Raw genomic sequence first — 24032 nt, forward strand, 5'->3', positions numbered from 1 at the left:
ATATTCCATGCATGTACAACACATTACACGAGTCACGGTGTGAATGCAATCTTTCATGCTCTTAATTCATTAATGCTTCGTTGATAATGATGGAAACCTAATAATGTTGCAACAAATTCAGAAGCTAGGGTATCAAAAGGTGTAAACCACAAATAGGCACGTCAATGCATATGCATGGGTCGGAGTACTACATCATATCATATTAAATTCTATATATCCTAAACTAGATTAATTTGATTGATATATATGTAGGAATATTAATTGTAAGAGGGTTTTTGTATTTATAAAAAATATCTTATTATTATTAACATGATAGCCATGTATTCCCAATCAAGAAATGCTACAATCAGAATGAAATTCTACAAAAATAAACTTATAGATTGATATTGTTTTATATGATACGTTAGATTTATTTTATAATAAAAATAACTTTACAATCTAATATATCATATCAAGCGGCCACGATGTCAATAAGTGAGTTTAATTTTGTAGAATATTTTTGTGATTAAAATATTTCTCTTTTTAGTTTCATCCATAGGACATACTGTCTTCATGTAGGAATTAATCTATAGATGTACTCTAAGGTTTCGTAACTTTTGAGGAGTGAACCTCCTAAATTAAGGCATGCAGTTTTGGTTCTTTTTCTGAAAGAGGAAAACCAATTCTAGCTCCACTAATTCCATGCGCATCAATATTTACTTATAATTATGAAAATGCAGGGTGATCTAAGCGTGCACGTACAAGTAGTTTTCGAATCTTTTGTTGCAAAGAGTGTCAAAGGGAGAAATGATTCCAGGGCACAAGACGACGTTGATCATGAGTAGCAAATTAAAGAACCAATCACTGCAAAGAAGAAGGCTTTCCACGTTAATGGAACTTGGAAATATTAATGCTTGGTACTGCATGCTGAACACTACTATCCAGCTAGAATCATATATATATATATATGTACAAAAATAGAAATCAGAAAGAAAAAGAAAAAGAAAAAGAAAAACTACAAGAAGCATGTGATCAAGTGCTCGGAATAAATGGGACAAGTTATATATACATTCCTAAGTGCTTAAAAGATATGATGGCCGGGGAAAGTAATCGTATAGCATTGATAATACAAAGTTATAATTAATCTCATGGAATCTATGGATCGGGAAATTAAATTGATGGTAATTAAAGTCAATGGTATACTCAAAATGTTACTATGATATTCCTCTACTACGAGTGATGTTTAATTAATAAAATTATGCAGTACCATGTTTTTTTTTTTAATTTTTTAATTTATATAATTGTAATAGGTTTTACATATTTTATAAGTGTAATGAAGTTCGAGGTCCAATTGAATTGAAATGGAAGGCCGGAATTATGATTTCATCTCCAAGCACAAGCCCAAGCCCAAATCCAAAACCTTTACGATCAATATCCCTTCCCTCGGATCTCATGTGAGGTCCCCCACGGCACCAATCCCTTCAGGCCTTCACTCTCATCACCATGCCTCCATTTTGCACCGAAACCCCACCCCAAACCTCCCACTACCTCCGGTCAATACACATACAATCATTTTTATAAACAATTATTTTTTAGAAAATATCATCATTTTTTCAAAAATAAATTCAACTTAAAAAGGCATTTAATACTCTTAATCTACGTAATACATCTAACAATTAACGTATGAGATCTCGCTATTGCTAGGATATCAGTTTCACACGAAAAGGGGACTAAAACAGTAATTTAGGAACATAATAAAAGCAAAAGTTAAAATACCCTTTTGACGATTAAAACAAGTTACTGCTGCATCGTTCACGGCAGGCTGCCCTACATTGCAAGTTGCTCCAGTACTGCTCCTTCCAAAACCAACCGCCTTCTCTGGTTGTGAAGCCTGAAGAGAGCAGAGTTGAGCACCTCCACCTCTCTCTTTCTTTCTCTCTTTCAAAGCCATGGATAAAGAAACCCTAGCAGCTCCATCGTCTTCGTCTTCATCGTCATCTTCTTCTTCTTCTTCTTCTTCGACAGCTTCAATGAGTAACACAACTCTTGCACCACAAGAAGACGCTTGGGTTGAAACTTACCGGAAATTTCTTCCTCATTGGAAATCCCTCTCTCACTCTCACCAGGTGCTTTTTCCTTGTTTTCTCTCACATCGGATTATAATTTCTATTTTGTAGCTCATTTTGTTTTCACCATGCTCTTTCTTTTTCCCCTCCTCTCTTTTCCTTCAGCCCTAGCGTCTATTTCGATTGATTACGATTTAGGGTTTGCTTCAGCTCTACTTGTAACTAATATTTCTTTGTTTTTAATTTCAAAGCATTTAACATTTCCCCGTTGGTTTCTATGCGTGGCTCTACATTAATTGGATATGTATAACGCTTTTCAGGTTTTATCTTCTGCAGTTGCTCTGTTTGTTTCGAAGGGGAAAATATTTTCATTTTTTTTTTCTAAGAAGAAATTTTCCCGAAATTAGTTTTATAATGTTCAGTTTTTGCGGAATTAATTTCTTAAATTTTTTGTAATAAGATTTTTGTTTGGATAAATGGAGCCGTTGCGAATATGAATTTTGGTATGGAGAAATACGTCACAGGAAAAGAGTCATTGGCAATTTGGCATAACTGGAGCTTCACACCGTTCAAAAAAAAAAAGGTGGAGCTTCACAAAATTTCTGCCCCTAAGGTTTGAGAAACTAATATCTTGAAAAAAAACCAAGCCGTTTTCTAAATCTAATAAATAATTGTATTCGTTGGTACGTTGAATATTTTTTACGTGAATTCATAACGTATTATTAGTATCTTATACTTTGTTTGGTTATTAAAAAAAAATCCTCTTATTTGCTTGTTTTCTTGATCACTGTTTAATTTCCAGTCATTAACAGTCCCATACGTGTTTTTTATTTTTTTATTTTGTTATTTAATGGTGTTACATTCCTCAAGATATATTTTTTTTGGTTAATTTATTCCGGAGTTCTTTTTGTAGTCAGCAATCCCAATTTCAATCTCGAGAGTAAATCAAGTCGATGCAGCAAGACTGGACGTTGAAATGTCAGCCATGTTGAAAGAGCAACTGGTTAAGGTGTTCTCTTTGATGAAGGTACATCTTACAACCTATTTTGGTCTATCAAAGCAATCAATAGCATACTCATTGCTATTGATATCTAGTAGTATAGCTATGAAACTGCTTAGAGATTAGTTAAAACGTTTACTTCATTTGATTGGAATTAGCCAGGAATGTTATTTCAATACGAAGCGGAGCTTGATGCTTTCCTCGAGTTTCTTATTTGGCGATTCTCAATTTGGGTAGATAAGCCTACTCCTGGTATTGCTCTCATGAATTTGAGGTACAGAGATGATCGCGCAATGGAGACAAGAGGAAAAGGTAAGATGGTCTTCAAATCTCCTATTTATTTATGCCATGGTTTCTGGTTTAGAACTTTGATACTGCTAGATTTGTTACACAGATTAAGGCTTCGTTTGGAATTATAAGTCATCTCAACTCATCTCAATTCATCATTACAATTTTTTCAAATCCCAATACAAAATATAATAAACAATTCAACTTTCTCAAATCTCAAAATAATAATAATATTAAAAAATAATATTCTAACAATATTTATTATCTCAACTCAACTCAACTCAACTCACTTCAACATCCAAACACAACCTAAGAGACAATTCTGGTGGTCAGGGCACTGATCTCTATGGCTAATTGTGGCTTGAAATGAGGCTAGTTACTATTCTTGTCATTGAGCTTGACACGAAAGGAATTGTCTTCTTTCAAACATTTTCGTCCATCTGTTTAATAAATATTTTCTTCGGAAAACCAACCATAAGTTTTATACTGTAATAAAAAAGTATCAGTATCTGCAAAGTTATACAAAAGAAACCTTATAAAAAATTTTATGCAAAAAATTACTTGGTTCCCTCGTATCTGACTAATACCCTGTTATTCAGCCTTATTCACTAGTATCGTATTGTCGTATCTTACTTATATGTTGTACGTATGCTTTTTGCATGTCATCTTTCACACAGTCAGAACAGGTTTGGAAGGACCAGGACTGACTGTGGCTCAGAAGATTTGGTATTGTGTTGCCGCCGTTGGTGGTCAATACGTATGGGCACGTTTACAGTCATTCTCTGCTTTTCGTAGATGGGGTGATTCTGAGCAGGTATAGTTTCTGTTGTCCTAATTGCTCACCCTTAGCCCCACCACAGTGCAGTCTATCTTACCTGTTGCACGTCTAGAATGGAGGTGGATTGAACCAGCACTAATTTTGTTTCTGCATCTTGCTCAGAGGACATTCGCACGGCGAGCATGGATGGTGATACAACGTATAGAAGGATTATACAAAGCTGCCTCATTTGGCAACCTGCTCATATTTCTTTTTACCGGAAGGTATGCTTTAAATTGAATCCAGTATACAGAAAGTGTTGATAATTCTGGAATGGTATTATGTATTTGAAGTAAAATAACTGTACAGGGCAAATGAAATCATTGAGTGGAACAGATGAGTTGTTGAAAACTATATATATTTTTTTACTTATGTAAAGACATTGTGTGGTTTGCTTGCCATTTAATTTTAGTCAGTGATAGAATGACTGTTTAGTTACTTGTCACGTTAAATATGGAAGGTAGACATCAACTAACAAACTATTTGTGATTGTTTTGATAGCCTGCTCTTTATCTTGAATCCAGTATACATAAAGTGTGGGTGTAAACCTGAAAGGGTATTTTGTGTTTTGAGTCTGGACCAAATAATTCTAATAATATCATTAACTGAAGAGTGTATTGTGCAGTGACAAGGCATTAACATTGATTGATGGATGATAGACCCTTGTCTATAATCCATGGAACTAAAGAGAGAAGAAATATTATGCCTACAAGTCTATCTATGCAAAGAGTGTCACTTATCCCAAAGAAAGGGTCCATGTGACTTTCATTTTACTACTAATGTGATGAGGAAGTACATTCTTGTTGATTGGTCTAATGGTTTGTCACTAATCTAGTATATAAGTTCTTATGTCCCTGATATAACTATGTCCATACATGGGTACACCAATGCGATCAAAAGGCTCAAGGTGCACGCCCTATAGTCTCTTAGAGCCTAATCCTATGCACAAAGTGCAAAAGCAAGGCATGATGTGTGTTTGGACCACATGAAAAATATGTATTTATGCTGGAAATTAAAAAATATTGCTAATCTACAACTGCAATAAACAATCCACATTATATTATATATGATATCGAATTCAATCACCCAGAAAGTAAACATATGATGTGAAGCTGCAATGAATTGGTTACAAAAATGTCCACTCTCTCTCTCTCTCTCTCTCTCTCTCTCTCTCTCCATACACAATTTTCCTTTCAGTAAGTTCTTGTAGTCCATGGTGTTTGTGGGCTCTTGACGGTGGGGTGTCTGTTGCATCTTTGGAAGAATATGTCTTCCATGAGTAGTTTAGCCATTGAATCGAAGGTGTTTGAGATACGGGTGGAGGGGTGTGAAGTGCTTATCACGGAAAGGGGTTGGAAACGATCACATACTTTGAGGTTGGGTTGGGATACAGCACGTTGGGTCTTAAGGGCTTTGGAGGAATGTTCTAAGCATGGAAGAAAGGTGTATTACTCTGCTTATAGGGATGGTAACAGGGGATATATCGCGCAGAAGAGCTCCAACTCCCGTGGCAGTTTCTTGGCCTTAGTGGAGTATAGTGGAGGGGGGCGCCGGAGTTTCATCTATATTCCTGGGGAAAGGGATGGAATGGGGTGGAGGAAGCTTGCAGTGGTCGTGAGGGAAGTGTGTAACAAGTGTGCTCAGGGGAGAGGTTTACCACCTTCGTCGACAGTAGCACTCCCATTGGCTCCGTCGTACTTGGAGGTTGTGCAGGCACCTCGTGTTGGGAGAAATTTTGCTTCGGCAAACCTGAATAGAGTAGGTGAAATTCCTGTTTTGGTAGGTACACAGAGGCGGGAGGGTGTGGCAGAGGCATGGCTGGGCAAAATGATGTAAGTATCTTGAAGGATTTGCGGGATATGCAGGCGGCTTTGGAAGAGATGGCCGTTAAAGTCAAAGGGATGATACGGTGCGTTTTGGGTAAAGAAGTTATGGGATCGGAGGCTTTGGGTGTGGGCCAGGAAAGGGGACCTAAAGGTAAGGCCCAGTCCAAACAGTATTTTGGAACTGAGCCCAACCAGATGAAAGGTTTGGCTTGGAGGAAGAAGACGCAGGTCGGGGCGGACTCAGAGGTGGGTGGGTCAATGCCACCGTCGCCGGCGAAGCCTCAGACGGTGACGTCGAAGGTCCTCGAAACTTCGACGGAAGAACAGCCGCCGGCAGCAGGGTCCGTGAAGCATGGAGGGATGAACTCAGGCAGTTTTGCCGTAAGATTAGAAACAAACGTCTCAGCTCCTGTATAGACTTGGTCGACGGTAGTAGATAAGGAGATCCCGACATCAATCGCGAGGAGTATAGGTGATTTTCTCGTGAGCAAAGGCAAGACAGTTTCGACGCAGTTTCGAGACAATGTATTGGAGCCGATATTAGCACAGACGCTTCCACCAATGGCACAGAAAGAGTCGATAGGCACAATGGAAGCTTCAGAAAGGGAGGCAAGGGAAATTGTTGAGACTGCTGAGGGACATATTGAAGTTCTGACATCTATGGTCACTCACATGAGGGAGGCAGGGGAAATTGTCGAGGCTACTGAGGGACAAGATGAAGCAGGGGGTTATTGTTTATTGTCTCAGTTCTTAAATTTAGAAGGAAGCAGGCAGGCTGAGTTTGTACGGTCTGAAATGGATGAGCAGGATATGATGGTCTCGGATCCAGAGCTTGAAGTAGTTGTTTATGAGGAGGAGATGGATAGTTCATCTCCGTTACAGATGACTCTTCAGATTGTGTCGGAGGAAACCTCAGATCGGGTTTTTAAACAAGTGGAGAAAATTCAAAGCTGTGTGGGGCTCTTTTATGATGGTTATGAAGAACAATTGAGGGCACTTTTAGTTGCTATTGAAGCTGGTCGATCCACGGTCGAGCAGTCATCTGTGAAAAAGAAGCGGGAATTGAGAAGATTGCATTGTTCTATTAATTATGACAATAAGGAGGGTACTTCGGGGAGGTACAGATCTAAGGGGAGGGAAGTTATATCAATTGATGAAGCCTAAAATTGTCTTGGAATGTAAGGGGGATTAATAATGTCAATAAACGCCTTCGCATTTGGTCCATTATTCATAGTTGGAAGATCGATGTTGTATGCCTCCAAGAAACAAAATTGGAAAGTGTTGACAGAAATGTTATTAGTAGCTTGTGGAGAGGTTCGTTTGTAGGCTGGACTTATTTAGCCTCTTCCGGTGCTTCTGGTGGAGTACTAGTCATGTGAGATAGTAGAGTTGTCGAGATGGTAGAAGAGTGCATTGGAAATTACTTGGTGGCATGTGTATTAAGGAATGAGGAAGATGGGTGGTTGTGGGCATTAGCAAGTGTCTATGGTCCCAATAGGGATCGGGATAGGAACCTGCTGTGGGATGAAGTTTCAAGGTTGTATTCTATGTGGGATCTTCCTTGGTGCATATGTGGGGATTTCAATATAGTTCGATTCCCAAGTGAGCGGGTGGGTTCTTCTTCAATAACTACAGCAATGGAGGTTTTCTCACAGCTGATTTTCGACTTGGAACTGCTGGATTTGCCGTTGGTGGGGGGTGAGTATACGTGGTCCAATTCTAGAGGTAGTTCTAGATTGGACAGATTTTTAGTATCATCGTCGTGGGAAGCCCATTATCCGAAGCTGTGCCAAAAACGTTTTCCAAGGATAGGATCGGACCATTTCCCCATTATTCTTGAGTGTGGGGGTATTCATGAGGGCAAACGGTACTTTAAGTTCGAAAATATGTGGCTAGAAGTGGAGGGCTTCGTTGATAAGGTAAAAAGTTGGTGGCTGTCATACCAGTTTGAGGGGACTCCTAGTTTTGTTTTGGCTAGGAAACTCAAAGTTTTAAAAGCTGATTTGAAGATTTGGAATAAGGAGGTTTTGGGAATGTTGAGCAGCAGAAAAAAGCCCTTTGGGAAGAACTTCAATCCTTGGAAGCTGATGGGGATAGCAAGGAGAGCTTGTCTAGGATAAATGAAGTAAAAATAGAACTTGAGAGGGTTCTTTTGAGGGAAGAAATATCATGGAGGCAAAAGTTGAGAGTTCTTTGGCTTAAAGAGGGTGATAAGTGTACTAGCTTCTTCCACAAAATGGCCAATTCTCATAGACGTAACAATGCTATTGAGATGTTAAGAACTGAAAATAATCCACTTACCTTACCTGCTGAGATTGAAGAGCATGCTGTGCAGTATTTTAGTTCCCTCCTTAGTGAGATGGAAGATTGGAGACCTAAGATAGATGGATTGAACTTTGCAGCGGTGGGTGCTTCTTCAACAAGTTGGCTGGAAAGGCCGTTCGAAGAGCTTGAGGTGCATCGGGTGGTGTGTGGAATGAGGAGAGACAAAGCTCCCGGGTCGGATGGCTTTTCTATGGCATTTTTTCAGGATTGTTGGGAGATTGTGTGGGAGGATGTGATGAAGGTTTTTTATGAATTTTATGAGTTTCAAAAGTTTGAGAAGAGTTTGAATGCCACTTTTATTGCCTTGATTCCAAAGAGAGTGGGCGCTACGGTGTTGAAGGAGTTTCGCCCAATTAGTTTGGTAAGTAGTGTCTATAAGATTATTTCAAAGGTGTTAGCAAATAGAATGAGCAAAGTGATGGGGAAGATCATTTCCAAATCTCAAAACGCATTTGTTAAAGGACGACAAGTTATAGATTCGGTGTTGACTGCAAATGAATGTGTAGATAGCTGCATGCGGGAAGGGGCTCCGGGGGTCCTTTGTAAGTTGGACATGGAAAAAGCATATGATCATGTAAACTGGAATTTTCTTTTGTATAGGCTTAGAAGATGCGGTTTTGGTGATAAGTAGAGGTGTCAAATTGTGTTAAAGGGTCGTGTTCGTGTTGTGTCAAGACATATATATTATACTATATAGGTCAACCCTAATCCGACCCGTTAAACTTATCGTGTCAAAATCTCAAACCCTAACACGACCCATTAACATAACGGGTCGTGTCGTGTCAACCCGTTTTGACCTGTTTATGTAAATGGATTGAAACAGACCCAAAATTAACCCATTTTATCTAGTTAATTTTAGCATAATTTTATATAAATATTAAAATTATAATATCTATAAAAAATATAAAACTAACTACAAGTCCAAAATTACAATCAAAACAATAAAAATATCGAAATTAAAATCCCAACAATTTTATTTTTTAGGTATAAGGGTATGATTGTAACTTTAAATTTCTTAACGGGTTGACCCGTTATCAACCCGTTAAGCTATCGTGTCTTAACGGGTTAACCTGTTTTGACCCGAATCCGTTAAGGGGAAACCCTAACCCGCTTTTATCGTGTCGTGTTCGTGTTGGGTTAATGGGTCGTGTCACATATTGCTACTCCTAGTGATAAGTGGTGTGGCTGATTAAGTCACTGCATTTCCACTGCCTGCTTCTCTGTACTTGTTAATGGACAGCCTTGTGGGTATTTTCCGAGTTCTAGAGGTTTGAGGCAGGGGATCCCTTATCTCCCTTTTTATTTGATATTGTTATGGAAGCATTAAGTCGCATGGTGGAGGCAGTGGTAGGAGCAGGTTTTATTTCAGGTTTTTCAGTGGGTACTAATTCTAGTGGCCCTTCTACTATATTACACTTGCTTTTCGCTGATGATACCCTCATTTTTTGCGAGGCTGTTGGGGAACAAATTCAAATTTTGAGGGCTGTCCTGCTATGTTTTCAAGCCGTCTCGGGATTAAAAGTGAACGTAAGTAAATCGGAGTTGGTACCGGTGGGAGAGGTCCATAATATTCATCACTTGGCTGAATTTCTGGGGTGTAAAGTTGCATTTCTGCCCATAAAATATTTGGGACTACCGCTAGGGGCATCTTTTAAGGCCAAACACATTTGGGACGGGGTGATCGAGAAGATAGAGAGGAAGTTGGCAGCTTGGAAAATGACTTATTTATCTAAAGGGGGTAGGATTTATAAAGAGTACTCTCTCTAATATCACTACCTACTTCCTTTCTTTATTCCCTTTACCAGTTGGTGTGGCCAACCGTATTGAAAAATTGTATAGAGATTTTTTATGGGTGGCCTGGGAGAGGAGTCTAAAACTCCCTTAGTGAGTTGGAAAAAAATTTGTTGCCCGATTGCTGACTGGGTATTCATAGTCTATGTAGTTTTAACAAAGCGTTGTTGAGGAAGTGGCTATGGAGATACCATGGGGAAGAGGAAGCGTTGTGGAGGGGGTGATTGATTGTAAATATGGTAGTGATTGGGGAGGATGGTGTACCAAGGAGAGCAGGGATTCGTATGGAGTTGAGTCTATGGAAGTTTATTAGGAAAGGTTGGGGTCGCTTCCTAAAACAAGTTAACTTCTCGGTTGGTGATGGTTCAAAAATCAGATTTTGGTCTGATGTTTGGTGTGGGGATATTGAATTGTCTCGAGCATTTCCGGTTGTTTTCAGATTGGCGACTAATAAGCAAGCTTCAGTTTCCGAGGTGATGGGTTTTTCCAATGGAATGGTGCTTTGGGATGTAGGCTTCTCCAGATCTGCCCAAGATTGGGAAGTAGAGGAGGTTATTGATTTTTTTAGACAGTTGTATTCAGTGGAGATAAGAAGATAGGGCAGGGACCAACTATGTTGGAGACAAACAACCTCTAAAAAATTTACAGTTCGGTCATTTTATAAGGTGATACTAAATCAGCACCATATTGGCTTTCCTTGGAAGAGGATTTGGAAGGCTCATGTTCCATCAAGGGTGGCTTTTTTTGTATGGACAGCATTAATAGGGAATATTCAGACTATAGATAATTTGAGAAAGCGCGGAATGATTGTTTTGGATTGGTGCTTTATGTGCAAGAAAGAAGCGGACTCAGTGAACCATCTACTACTTCATTGTGAAATGGCTAAAGTGCTGTGGGATGGTGTGTTTGGAAGGGTTGGGCTGTGCTGGGTTATGCCAGAAGCAGTGGTTGATTTCCTAAAAAGCTGGACCAACTTTCAAATGCATACCTGTTCCCAAGAGGCAGCTGCATGGAAAATGATGCCTTTGTGTATTATGTGGTGTATTTGGTTGGAGAGGAATGAGAGGTGCTTTAATGATCGGGAACGCAATAGAGATGCATTATGGAAGTTTTTATAAGCACTCTACTTTGCTGGTTCTCTGCTATTGTACTCAAGGGTGGGGCTGTAAATGAGTTCTTGTCTTCGTTTTTCTAAGTTTTAGAATGTAATTAGGTGTTTCTTGTGTATACTTCTTGTGTACTCGGGCTTTGCCTATTTCATTGTGCTTAATAAAGTTCTAACTTATCAAAAAACGAAAAAGAAAATAATGGGTTAAATATGATAATGCCAATCACCCGCTTGATTAATTTGCAGGCCTCTCACATCTTGATATTTTACTGCTCTGATGTTCACTTATTGGAAAACAATTATGCTTGTCTAATGCAGATACAGGAATCTTATTGAACGAGCTTTGAGAGCTAGGCTTGTCTATGGGAGCTCTAATATGAACCGATCTGTTAGCTTTGAGTACATGAACCGCCAATTAGTGTGGAATGAATTCTCGGTAACTTTTGCCCCCCATTATTAAGTTTAGCAGTTTAATTCTGGAAATCTTTATTCGAAAGGAAGCACTGAATTCAAAACAGTAAGTTCAAGTCTTTGAGTCTGTTGTAGGATTTACTTCATTCTCTTACTTGTACCTTGGTCTGAGAAGTTGTTCATCCTAGGCAAACAAACCTTTATCTGCTTCTTGCTCGAAATTGTGAATTTAAAAAGTAATTGCCCCTTGCCAGTATTTTCTGTATAGAAAAATCTGTCATCTCAATAACTTTCTCCTGCAAATTTTTGAAGTTTATAGGGAAATCAATTGTTGGTCAGATAACCTCACAAGTAGAAGAAGCATTCTAAATAGATTACAAAGATATTCTTTACCAAAATCTTATTTAAGGATAGACTTATTTTTTTTCATAAGTATTTAAGGATAGAGTTGTAGAGGATGCAGATTGTTTTTCCAATTCTGTAAATCCTTCATGTGTGCAAGGTGAATTTAAGCGTCTGGTGTATCATTGGTAACTGAACTTAAACTTTCTTTTTCTTTACAAGGTCAAATAGCAATAAATCCCAAATCCATTATTATCGTGGTCTTCCTCTTAAGTATTTTTCTTTGGTTGATGAACAATTCCATCAAAGCCAAAAACATTTTCTAGCATATGTAATGACAATAAAATATCCCAGATTCTGGAATCTATGAACCGATCCTTATTATATAGGTCAGACATGCATGCATGCCTTTCTTAGAGTTCTCAACAAAACTGGAATTTGTGTCTTACATTTAGCTTGAGTGACTCTGACCTTGTCCATCCACAACATGCATGTGCCAAGCTAAACTATACTTCTTTGGGGATGTGATTTATTTTTTAACTTACTCCGTTTGGATCTTGGCTGATGGCAGGAGATGTTGTTGCTGCTTCTTCCTCTTCTTAATTCATCATCCGTAAGAAAATTTCTTCACCCTGCGGATAAATCTTCAAGCTCCACAGGGGATGACACTACTTGCCCCATTTGTCTGGCTAGTCCAACCATTCCGTTTCTTGCTGTCCCTTGTCGACACAGGTAGTTCTTCTCTTTCCCCCTACGGGTTTCCCTTTGAAATTACTTTTGACTGATTGCCTAACAGGGCAGATAAAGGATGAGCCCATCTCCCCCCCCTTCCCTCCTTCGCTCCTCTTAAAAAAGAAAAAGAAAAAAAATAACACTCCATCTCACTTTGTCCTACATATGGCATTTCAGCTCAAGTGTTGGGGCTGTAAATGCAAGCCAACTAGATCAGTTAGGTATATTTTATTCTATGAGTCCATGTCAATGAGTTGGTGGTATTGCATGCATCAAGGCTACTGTTCGAATATTACAATACTATTCAGGTGGTTATCAAAAAAGGAAAAAAAAAAAAAAAAAAACCGTTAAACGTAGTGTCATTTTTCGTGCTTGCAGATACTGTTATTACTGCCTTAGGACGCGGTGCGCTGCAGTTCCTTTATTCAGATGCTCCAGGTGTAGTGAGCCCGTCACTGCTATGCAGCAGCATGGCGGGGTGAACAATTTAATCCCAAAAAAATGATTATTACATAGGGAGAATGAAAATATATTAAAGCATTATAATATTACATTGGAGGAATGTATAAATTAATGCTTTGAAGTAACACTACTTTTATTAATTCTGTTTCATCCCTATTAAAATAGCAGCCAAGAAATAATTCCCTCGTGTAAAAGCAATATTATTGATCCACTATTGAGTGGGATGATTCATTCTTTGTCATCTTTCCAATGTATTAACCATTCAAGATATTCCATTGCTTTCTCTGATTAATTTAGCAATACCAAAGGATGATTATTTTGGTTTTGTTTCTTCAACCCGATCGAGTATCATATTTTGAAATAAAGCATTTATATAAGAAAGTTAATGAACCTCTCTACTACTTATGGTCATTTTTAAAATTTTAAAATTTAAATATCTAATTTTTTATATACTACAAAAAAAAAACTTGATTCTTTATATATTTCATTTTTTAAAATTTAAATATCTATTTTTTTTTTTTTTTTTTTTACATGAGAAGTGAGGTTTGATCCTTGATTTTTTTCGCACTTTTAGTGAAAAAGGTGTTATCATTGATCTAAAACATCTTGGCCTTAAATATCTAGTTTTGATTAGCAAAAGAAAGTATAAAAAAGCGAAAAAGTTTAAGTTTCAAGTGTGATATTTTAAATTTGACCTTAGAAAAAGTTGCCTTTATCCGAACATCACCGTACATATAAAGGATCAGAAAAAAGAAATTGTGTCACGATGTGGCCATGCCACTAACGCATACAATACACCACGTACAAAAAGAAGAAACAATACTCCATCCTTTTATTGAATGCCCAATTATTAGAATTATTTGGAGCGAAAGCAGCTGGCCTTTAAATTTCTCTTTACTATCAATAATTTCAAAGCAGGAGTGGATATTGATTATCATCAATCCAAAGTCTAGATTCAGATTAAATTCTTACGAAAAACATCATTTCCAAATTTTTGCAGTTTTAATGTTAAATTTTATTTGGAGAACACAGAATGACATTGTCCACAACCAATCCATTTTTTCTCTAAAGAAGGCAAATGAACAATTGGATTTTTCCTACCAAGAAAATCTACATGCATGGAAAAGAAAGTTGATGCAGCAGTAAGGGACCCTTTCTCTATGTCTTTGGCTGTAAATCGAGACTCAGATGGTAACATTATAGAAATCTGGACAACAAAAAATAATTCTACAAATCCAGTCAATATTGCATAAGCTTATGTAAGCATTGCTTGCAATAAAGATGGCAGAACACTTATAAAAGGTTTCAACAATTCTGGAAGGCGATGCCCAGCTTGTGATATCATCCATACATGGCGAAACTCCAATTTGGCAGATAAATCCAATTATTGAAGACATCGTTTATGTATTACGTACAAAATTGAAATGATTGAAGCGTTAAAAAAAATTAATCGATCTCAAATGCGATATGTGCACTCGGTGGCGCAGTGAGTAGCAACCAACCTTATTTTTGGTAGCATACCGTTAGAGAATCTACTTGTATTTTGATATTGATAACGGCAAGGACCCTCCCTCTATCAGATTGTAATATTTTCATATTTATGATAAGCATGCTTGATTAGATTAAAAAAAAAAAACCACCACAATAATTGCTCATTTACTAGTGCTTAATTTGCATTTTCCTTTGACCCACATGACCAAATTAAAGTCATCGAACTATGAATAATATCGTTTGAGTGGACAGTTGGTTTCTTAAAATTTTATTTATTTAAATAGTTGGTCAGTCAACCAATGTTAAGCCGATGCCTTTTATTATTTTTATTACAATTAATAGAAAAAAAACCCACGATTCTTAATTTGTTGCCTGCTCTAATTTTTACGTACGTAGAAATGCATGCCCTCAGTAAAAAATATATGTTAGTGTACTGAAAAGCATGCATGCTTGGTGATTAATAATATTGAGGAGGCAAGAGACATGATGAAGCTAGCGGCTTTTGTGCTAACAAATATCTGTATAGTGAACATATATATATATATATAATTAAATTAATGGGTTTTTAATCTTAATTATATAATTAATCGCACCATATATGTTGAAATCACTATATTATATATATGCGAAAGGAAATTAAGAATCAAATGGAAATTATTCTTTTTAGAGCCTAAGCTAGCTAGTGGGCTCGCGGCCGGGTGATGAAGCAGTTGCAATTCTTTCCAATGAATAATCAGCATTATTAAGATCCTGAAAAATGATGATCATATACTTTTACCAACACTATCGATCAGCTAGATCAGTTTCCTAAATAATATTGTCTAAGAAATCAAAGAATGTTGTACTCTCTCTCTCTCTCTCTCTCTCTCTCTCTCTCTAATAATTAAGCTCTCAAATCACCTGATCATGAATATCATGAGGTTATTTTAAGTTGTTTTATTTTTAATCTTCAAGATATATATATATATATATATATATATATATATATATATATCTATCATGATCATTTGAATCTAACTATTGGACATTAATTTAATTGTTTTGGAATTGAATATTTAAGTACTTAATTGCTTAATTTCAAGCTTAGCGTTAATGGGTATTATGTTTCGAATTATTACATGCTATAAATATATATATATATATATATATATATATATTCTAAATCCGCGTGTACGTAGACTAACATATATATATATATTCTAAATCCGCGTGTACGTAGCTGTTAGTCGCTCATGTATAGTTTCGCCTTATCACTGCTCAATGCAGAATTAGGGCCGGGATCGATGCTTAATTTTGCATGAATTCTGTCACTGTATTTTGAGCGCTATTTCTATATATCATCTGATCTTAAGTTCAGTTAATCATTAAAGGGAGCCTAGAACTTTATGCATGAGATAAAAGTCACCTCTTATATATAAACTTGACATTTGAAATAAATCAGAATCTAAAAATATATTAATAATGATATATGATCTATCTGAATTGCATGGACAATAAAATTGTGCAAATATCGATCTATCCTACATAATTTGCGAGCATGCGCTTGCTTTTTGTGACGTCCTGACTCCTACGTATAAAAAATATGAGAATCGTGAAGTCAGGATGATGACAACACAGTCACGCATCCCAACGATAGTGCCAAGTGTGTGTACATGTAACAATGTATAATAAATAACGCAGCAGATAAATTAAGCAAGTCAACTAAGTATCAGAATTTTAATACAAATATTCAAAACAAAGCATCTTTAAAAAGTTATATAGTCATCCCAAATAAAATATATACAAGTTTTAAACCAAAACGAGTGATCCTGGATCACTCATCGGGCGGAGCCGAATTCTCAGGCTCACCCTCATTCTTCTCTGCATCAAAATCTGCGTTACCAGAGAACGGTACCACATGTAAGTATAAACCAAACAACCACGAGATAAAAACATATTGATGCCACCAACATGCATGCATATGATGAAATATGCATCAAATCTAAAATATCATTTTCTCCGAAAATGGATATTTTTCCAACACACGCCAAAATCCCATTTTGGCCCAAAAATAGTAATCCGTCATTTTCTCAGAAAATGACCCAAATCAATAAACATCATTTTCCCAGAAAATGAATCACATAAAATCCTTTTATTCAACACACACTATTTTCCCAGAAAACAACCCATTAATCCATTAACCATATGCACCGTGATCTCCCCTATGGACCATCCGCACATCCTGGCTTCGTAGCGATGCCCAGTTCCGCGCCCAGCGCGTTCATGGCCAAGCACCCACTACGCAACGAGCGATGCCCAATTCCGCGCCTAGCACATTCGTGGCCAAGCATCCTCTAGCCCTCGCCAGCAGAGGGGCCACGGAGTCGGCACGAGACCATCTCGTCCAATCCAGTTGTTGCTCGACGTCACTCAGTATATTCCACTCCCGAGTGACCAAAGGAGCTCCACTGAGATAATACCCCATCTCGGCTTGGGGTCGTGATACACACGCACTCAAAAATCATTTAACACATGAAAACCCAATTTTCAATCTACACATGAATATGAATGCATTTACACCAAAACCCAGTTTCCTTTACAAACATGATTATGCGTGCACTATGCCATGTACATGAACAACACTATAACCAACAACCAACAACTCACAATGCAAACCAAACACACAACAACTCCGTCCACAATCCATCCGACCCCCGTACTCCTCTGACTCAGTCCTGCATATAACCAACCAGATCACAACAATGAGTTAGTGTAAAAATATATTTAAATCACGATAGTTCTTTAGAAAAATACTTATAGTGTTATATAATAATTTTCGAAGGATCACGAAACTGCAAGAAGTGGCAACACAGCTGCAAAACAGTGCAAAACGCACTGTGGCCGTGGGTCTTAAAAACTCACTTTTCAACGGGGACAAACCAAGACCCGAAATTGATAGGGTAGGGCTTAGAGATGTTGGTCAAGCTAGTGGTGGTGGTGGTTGACCGTGGATGGCGGCGCAAAGGGTGGTTGAAGACCAAAAATACCCAAATCAGAAATGGGGTTGATTGTGCTTCACCGGTGGCGGATCTGAGCTGGGGTTAGGTGCATTGGGTTGCTATGAGGTCGGGGATGAAGTGGTGAAGAAATGGTGGCCGAAGGTGGCGCGACAACCGCGCTGGAGTGAAGAGAGCGCCGCGGCTTGGTGTGGTGTGTGGGGGCTATCGGCAGCGAGTTAGGGGCTCAGAATGGTGGGGTGGTGTCGCCGGCTGGTGGGGGAGCTGAAGGGAGGGGCGGTGTCGCACACGGAGGCGCGAGGCGGCGGCTGGGTGGAGAGGGAGAAGCGCATGGGAAAGAGAGGGAGGGGGAGTGCGTCGCGCGGGAAGCAGAGGGGAGAATGAAGAAAAAGAAGAAAATGAAAGAAAAGAAGAAAGAAAAAGAGAGGAAAGAGAAAATGGAGGAAAATAAATGAGATCCAGTCCTCACATCTTGGGTCACAAAAATGATCCAACGGAAACGATTTCAAAACAACAAGTACAATAAAATAATTTAAACGTAATGATACAATGAAAATAAAATAATTAAATCCAACAATCAATTAATTTAAAATAAAGAACAATTTAAATGCATCACAATAATAAATATTAAGAAAACACAACAAATTAATTTTCACAATTTAAAGATCATAAAATAAACCATTTAAAATATCCGATAATTTTAAAATAAAAGAATAAATTTTTGAATTAATAAAAATAATCCTTCAATAAAAATACACTAAAATACGGGGTGTTACACTTTTTACTTTAGTATTCAGTTGCTACAAGAAAACTGCTTATTTATAATCAATTATTTTCTATAAAATTATTATTTTTAACTAAAATGAGTCTGTTTTCGTCATAAATAATCATTTTTATCACAAAAATATCACAAATACACATTTTTCTTACAGTATACACGCACGTACTTGGATTTTGTGTTTTTGTTTCTTTGAGAGAATCATTGGACCAGATGATCAAATAATTAGACAGCATGACATGCATGCTCTTGATCTCATGAATTCTCAACATCATGATCATTATTAGGACTGCTCGGAAAGGAAAATACTATTAATATTATATATATATCCTAAGTAGTACCCTAACCATTAATTACCGTAACCCCAAAAAAATTCCAAGGTTACTACGTACAACCCTAAATCAAGGAAGCATGGCTCCTACATACCATATATTAGTTTATGGCTGAAAACACTGCCCCACCAGCTAGCTTTCCTGTCCCGCTTTATAAAAAAGCAAAAGCAGGGAATAAGAAATTAATAATAATTAAATAAATGAAACGATCAAGAAAGCAAATTAAGGGAAGAAACATATACATGCAAAGTTTCTGAACCCCACCTCTATAAATTTTTTTAAAAAGATCAGAACTTAAGTTTCTTCAACCTCATCAACACAGCAAACAGCTAGCACTCTCAATGCTTTTTCAAAGGCTTGTTTGGTGCACATCCTCGCAGGAAAGATGACAAAGTGATCAGGAAAGGAAGTAAAAGAGCAAAAGAAGGAAGGGAAAGTAAAGGAATTTTTTCTTTTTTAGTTCTCTTGAAGCTGGCGGGCATCGATTGAAGTGTTTTACAGACGGCCATCACTAGCGTAGCAAATGATGGCTGGAAACCCTAACTGGTGGAGCATTCATCCACCATCTCTCTTTCCTCAATATGCGCACCTTGGATCTTCTTCACTTTCTTTGAATCCTTTGGCAGATAACCAAGAGCCTCAGCAGCCATGGAGCCAACTACAATTGTAAACCCCCGGCCTCCTCTATCTCTCTCCCCCTATATTTCTGCTTGTTTGTTATCATCATGTGTAAATCTCCTTATTAGCTCTTATATGATTTGGTAGGACTTTTTCTTAAAATACGCATGAATGAATGATTATGTTCTCAAGTCTTTGCTTAACATAAAAACTTTTGACTTTCATGGGTTTTTTATCCAAACACAGCTCCTGTTCTTCTGCTTAAGCTTCATGCAGTCCTTAGGTTTTGATTTTTGTAATGAAATGATTTGGGGATGAGTTCCATTTTAACTGGTGACTGTTATCCAGAGCAAAATCTTCGGCAGGCGACGACGAAAGGTTTGGTCTGAGTAATTTTCATAATAAAAAGTTAGAAATTTGGGAGGACCAAATCTTAAATCCGTCTCCAAGGGTACCTGTTCTTGATGAAATTCTAAAGCAAGAGGTTTCCCAAAACAACTTGTACGATCATGGAGAGGAAGAATTTCACGCACCTAGATCATCAGCTTGGTCACAAATCATGCCAGTTTCTTCCCCGAGGTCATATGTCACCAGTTTCACTAATAACCATATATTTGACATCTCTTATAACAAGGTGAAAGGCAGAAATTATCAACATCCAGATCATCCATCTGAGGTAAGAGAGATTTGTTTGATTCTTTTTCTGTAAGATCTCTTTATATTCCATTACTAGAGTACCATATTTTTCTTGGCACTAAGAGTACTATATATAGATTTACTGAACCATATTTTCTCTGTTTCTTCCTTTCACTAGATTGCTAGCACTACCGCTGGTGGGAGATTTAAGAAGGCTAGGATTCAGTCCTCTTCAAGCCAACCACCTCTAAAGGTGACTGTGTGTGTGTGTGTGTCTGTTCGTCTAAATGCTTGTGCATGCCTAGCTGTGTGTGTCTAATTTCTTGATTGCCTATTTTCTTAAGCATGTAGTATTCTTCTGCTTGTAAGTGGTAAAGAGAAGAAGGAGAAAGATGATAAGAAAAAAACATGCATGGAATGATAACTTCTACATTTACATCCCTCCTACGAGCTAGTTTAACAAAGCAAAGTGATATTCTAGTTTCCCTCGTGTTTATTCATGTCAAGCAGGTGAGAAAGGAGAAGCTAGGTGATAAAATAACAGCACTTCACCAGCTAGTTTCCCCATTCGGAAAGGTAAAACAAACGTCATCACACCCTTTAGTCACGTCCTGAACACAATGTAAAGAGAGAACTTTTCCTTATACATGATTTCAAATTGCTCTTATTGCTTCTCTTTTTTTCTTTTCTTTTGGGTTTCTTTTTTCACATTAAAGTTAAAGATCGTAAAGATGATCACTTGCGGTGTTGTGGTGTGTTTCCCTTTTGCAGACTGACACTGCTTCTGTTTTGTTAGAAGCAATGGGGTATATCAGATTCCTTCTGGGTCAAATTGAGGTGATGTTCCTTCTTCATATTATTTTATACTACTCTGCAAGCTAGCTGCGACTCAGAAACAGTCAGGATATGCAGTTAAAGTTTCCATTATTAATATTGCTTTTCCTATACATTCTTTAGTTATGGAAGTTGTAAATTTTATTCTCTCTGCCCGGAATGCAGGCTCTCAGCTCCCCTTACTTGGGCAATACATCAAAAGACCCGAGGAACCAGCAGTGTGTAAGTACTCGCATATGTTTACCATTTTCCATTTTCCCAAAAGCCTAACTAAAAGTCTCTCTCTCTCTCACGGACGCACGCGCAGACAAACACGCATCCCCACGCCCATACATACTCGCACGCACAAAGTAGCTAGCTAGCCAGGCACATATTTCAGAAAGCATATCGTGTGACAAGTCATTATTATCATACAAAAATGATGAGAGAAAATTTGTGTTAGGTTCAAGGAGAAATAAATTGTATATTTAATTGTATGCAGCATGCTCTATTGGATCCAACACCCTCCTCAAAAGCAAGTAGAGGAGGCTTTGCCATTGGAAAGCATCTTAATTATGAACTTAAATATCCATAAAAAAAAAAAAAAAAAGAAAGCGTTGAAAGAACAAGGTCCTCACCTTTAGAAAACTTACTTTATTAACAAAGGTAGAATAAAAGTATCATTTGTGACTGCCTAATTACTTTAGAATCATGAAAGGCTAGAGAAAAAAAAAATATAGAAAATACTAATTACATGAACCTCCCCCTTTTTGGCCCATATAACTGCCTGAAAAGGAAAGGAGCTGCTAACCAGTCAATATTCTTTCGTTTTTATATAAAATATTTAACCTGTCTCCTGAAATTATGATCAGTTGTTTCCCCTTCGATCATTTGATTTTGACTAACTGTTCTTTTAGAGTTTATTTAGCATCTTACACATTATTATTAGTATATCCAATTGATTGCACGGAACTTTCGCATAAATTGGTGTCGAATTAAGATATATAACTTAAGTCCTTAAAACAGAATGGCTAGTTAAACATAAAAGAAGAGATCAAGAACTTGAAATTAATATCCTTGTTAATTTAGACGTACCATTATATATATATATATATATATATATATATATATATTCGCCATCGATCGATCGGGACTCCCAACATTAATAATTCTATTATATATATAATGTTGATGATGATATGATCTGCATGCATGCAGGATACCCAAGATCTAATTAATAAGCCAAAGGACCTGAGGAATAGAGGGTTGTGCTTGGTTCCTACGTCTTGCACTCAGCACGTAGGAAGTGAGAATAATGGTGCTGATTATTGGGCTCCGACTTTCGGCAGTGGGTTTTGAGAGATACATATATAGGCAGCGTACGTGTACCTTGCCAGTGCATGCATGCATTGAACTTAATTATAATTAACATGGAATTAATTATGGTATAACATCAAGAGCAGTTAGTTGGCATGCAATAATCTAAGGCTCATGCGTACTTCTCGTAATGCTATGCATGCATTAATTCTACATTCGCGCGAAGAGTTAACACACTTTAGCAGTATTACTTCCAGTTAACACTTAATTTCCAGGCTGTAATCTCTAATTTCAGACGATTAAGCTATATATATATAGCTAGTATCTCAACTTTCCTTAATTAAAGCCATATTATATATAGGATACAAGCTATGTAGGCTTCGGGAATGCGAAATTCTCAATCGGTATTTCGTTCAGAATTAGAATGATCTGATGTTGCTCTTACTCCATTATTTTATGTTATATTATTCGCTTTTTTCTTAATTTCTTCTATGATCAGTTCATCATCCTCTGCAGAAATATTTTCGAGTTACGAGGATAAATAGTTTTGGAAGCAGGTAATAATTAAATAACTTAGTTTCACACGCTTAATTAGAAGGGCAACTTAAATGCGAAGCTGGAGAAGTATATATTGTACCACATTTGCTTAGTTTATATTTAATATTTTTTTGTTAAGAACTAATTTTTTCTTAATAAGGACGTAATGTTTTTGGTTAATTAAATAACGATGTAATATTTAAGTAATTTATAAATAATTACACGCTGTGATATATTATAAAATAAGAGTGTTAATAGAAGCTATAACATGAACTTATAAATAAATAATATTGTCCACTATTGTCCATAAAATAGTGGCCATCATATACATCCATAAAAGGCAGAAGATATGCAAATTCTTATATAGTAGATGAACCTTTAAGACGATCTTACACCGTAATCATGATTATCATATAGCAAATCTTTTGATTAAGATAGGCTAAGCTTCTCATATACACTAATGGGCTCTAGAAATAAATCGTCCCACAAAGAAACAAATAGTGTATTAGTTTTTAGATATAAAATTGTGACCTTGTATAGGTGTCATCCCCAAAAATTAGTAAATGTTTAGAACAATCAAGTACAAAAACAAATAAATAGAGCTAAGCATGCATGGAACCAACTCTTTGTTACACAGTCAGCCCTGCAAACTACAGGGGATGGTAGCAATGTAGGATAAAATCATCAAATCCGTATATGGAAAATGGATAAAAAAAAAAAAGAAATATAAACATAAATGACAAAAATCACTGGAGATAAAAAAAGTTAAACCGTATGCATGAAGTGGTGGGCTTACCAAGTAGGATAGCGATCTATCACCACTTGCATTCGTGTAACCACCCATATCAGATTCTTCTTGCACAACTCTGGCATTGAACCAAAACCATTACCAAGAAGTCCAGCACTCTTAACATGATTAAGGGCAGTTTCCTGGAACCAAAAGCAAGAGGAATAAGGCAATAGCTCATGAAAAAAAATCTCAGACACATGCTATTCAAGAAAAACAGAACGCCTGTTAAAGGATGTAATTTTGGTTTTTAAATAAGTGGTATAAAATTTGAAGAATTAATTGTACCTGCAAATGATTCATCAATGTCTCTATAGAAGCTGTATGATCGGCACCTATTTCATATGATCTAATAGAAAAATTCTGCCGGAACACCAAACCATCCTAAACAATTCTCCCAAGACCAAAAGGGTCAATGAGCATGTCAGGCCGCCTAGGTTTCCAATCAAGCATCATCCATTGCTTCTCAACAGCCAAGAAGATTATGGTGATAGCGGCTAGAAGCATGCTCCAATCAGGTGACGTGTTAATGAAAGTCCTAGGGGCAGCCCAAGTGATTATAAATTAGGGTTTTGTAATG

At 37.2% G+C, this 24032-nt stretch overlaps 3 protein-coding genes across 4 annotated transcripts; 2 read left to right on the forward strand and 1 right to left on the reverse strand.

The window, feature by feature from the left end:
• Nucleotides 1-1766: 1766 nt before the first annotated feature.
• Nucleotides 1767-13481, forward strand: LOC121247732 (peroxisome biogenesis protein 2-like). Its single transcript, XM_041146153.1, has 8 exons — nucleotides 1767-2105; nucleotides 2959-3072; nucleotides 3204-3357; nucleotides 4011-4147; nucleotides 4274-4374; nucleotides 11519-11636; nucleotides 12525-12685; nucleotides 13064-13481. The coding sequence occupies exons 1-8, from the start codon at nucleotides 1929-1931 to the stop codon at nucleotides 13188-13190; spliced, it is 1089 nt and encodes a 362-aa protein (XP_041002087.1). The 5' UTR covers nucleotides 1767-1928; the 3' UTR covers nucleotides 13191-13481.
• LOC121247735 (palmitoyl-acyl carrier protein thioesterase, chloroplastic-like) lies at nucleotides 8006-23990 on the reverse strand. 2 transcript variants are annotated; one of them, XM_041146155.1, is made up of 4 exons: nucleotides 23741-23990; nucleotides 23462-23655; nucleotides 22959-22962; nucleotides 8006-8379 (listed from the first exon to the last, which is right to left on the reverse strand). In XM_041146155.1, the coding sequence occupies exons 1-4, from the start codon at nucleotides 23753-23755 to the stop codon at nucleotides 8224-8226; spliced, it is 369 nt and encodes a 122-aa protein (XP_041002089.1). In that variant the 5' UTR covers nucleotides 23756-23990; the 3' UTR covers nucleotides 8006-8223. The 2 variants fall into 2 exon arrangements, with proteins under 2 accessions (XP_041002089.1, XP_041002090.1); XM_041146156.1 differs by having other exon boundaries at nucleotides 23462-23595; nucleotides 23741-23989.
• Nucleotides 18985-22396, forward strand: LOC121247734 (transcription factor bHLH68-like). Its single transcript, XM_041146154.1, has 7 exons — nucleotides 18985-19410; nucleotides 19711-20038; nucleotides 20177-20251; nucleotides 20509-20574; nucleotides 20770-20835; nucleotides 20998-21054; nucleotides 22030-22396. The coding sequence occupies exons 1-7, from the start codon at nucleotides 19268-19270 to the stop codon at nucleotides 22168-22170; spliced, it is 876 nt and encodes a 291-aa protein (XP_041002088.1). The 5' UTR covers nucleotides 18985-19267; the 3' UTR covers nucleotides 22171-22396.
• Nucleotides 23991-24032: the final 42 nt, after the last annotated feature.

Source organism: Juglans microcarpa x Juglans regia, chromosome 1S (genome assembly GCF_004785595.1).
Source record: "Juglans microcarpa x Juglans regia isolate MS1-56 chromosome 1S, Jm3101_v1.0, whole genome shotgun sequence".
In the NCBI taxonomy this organism is placed as follows: Eukaryota; Viridiplantae; Streptophyta; class Magnoliopsida; order Fagales; family Juglandaceae; genus Juglans; species Juglans microcarpa x Juglans regia.

What these genes read in the sequence shown, in the direction of transcription:
- LOC121247732 (XM_041146153.1), top strand. Translation starts at nt 1,929, where the DNA reads ATGGATAAAGAAACCCTAGCAGCTCCATCGTCTTCGTCTTCATCGTCA. An exon ending in AGGTGTTCTCTTTGATGAAG is followed by an intron (nt 3,073 to 3,203) that starts GTACATCTTACA and finishes GATTGGAATTAG; the next exon opens with CCAGGAATGTTATTTCAATA. An exon ending in AATGGAGACAAGAGGAAAAG is followed by an intron (nt 3,358 to 4,010) that starts GTAAGATGGTCT and finishes TCTTTCACACAG; the next exon opens with TCAGAACAGGTTTGGAAGGA.
- LOC121247734 (XM_041146154.1), top strand. Translation starts at nt 19,268, where the DNA reads ATGATGGCTGGAAACCCTAACTGGTGGAGCATTCATCCACCATCTCTC. An exon ending in CCATGGAGCCAACTACAATT is followed by an intron (nt 19,411 to 19,710) that starts GTAAACCCCCGG and finishes ACTGTTATCCAG; the next exon opens with AGCAAAATCTTCGGCAGGCG. An exon ending in TAGTTTCCCCATTCGGAAAG is followed by an intron (nt 20,575 to 20,769) that starts GTAAAACAAACG and finishes TCCCTTTTGCAG; the next exon opens with ACTGACACTGCTTCTGTTTT.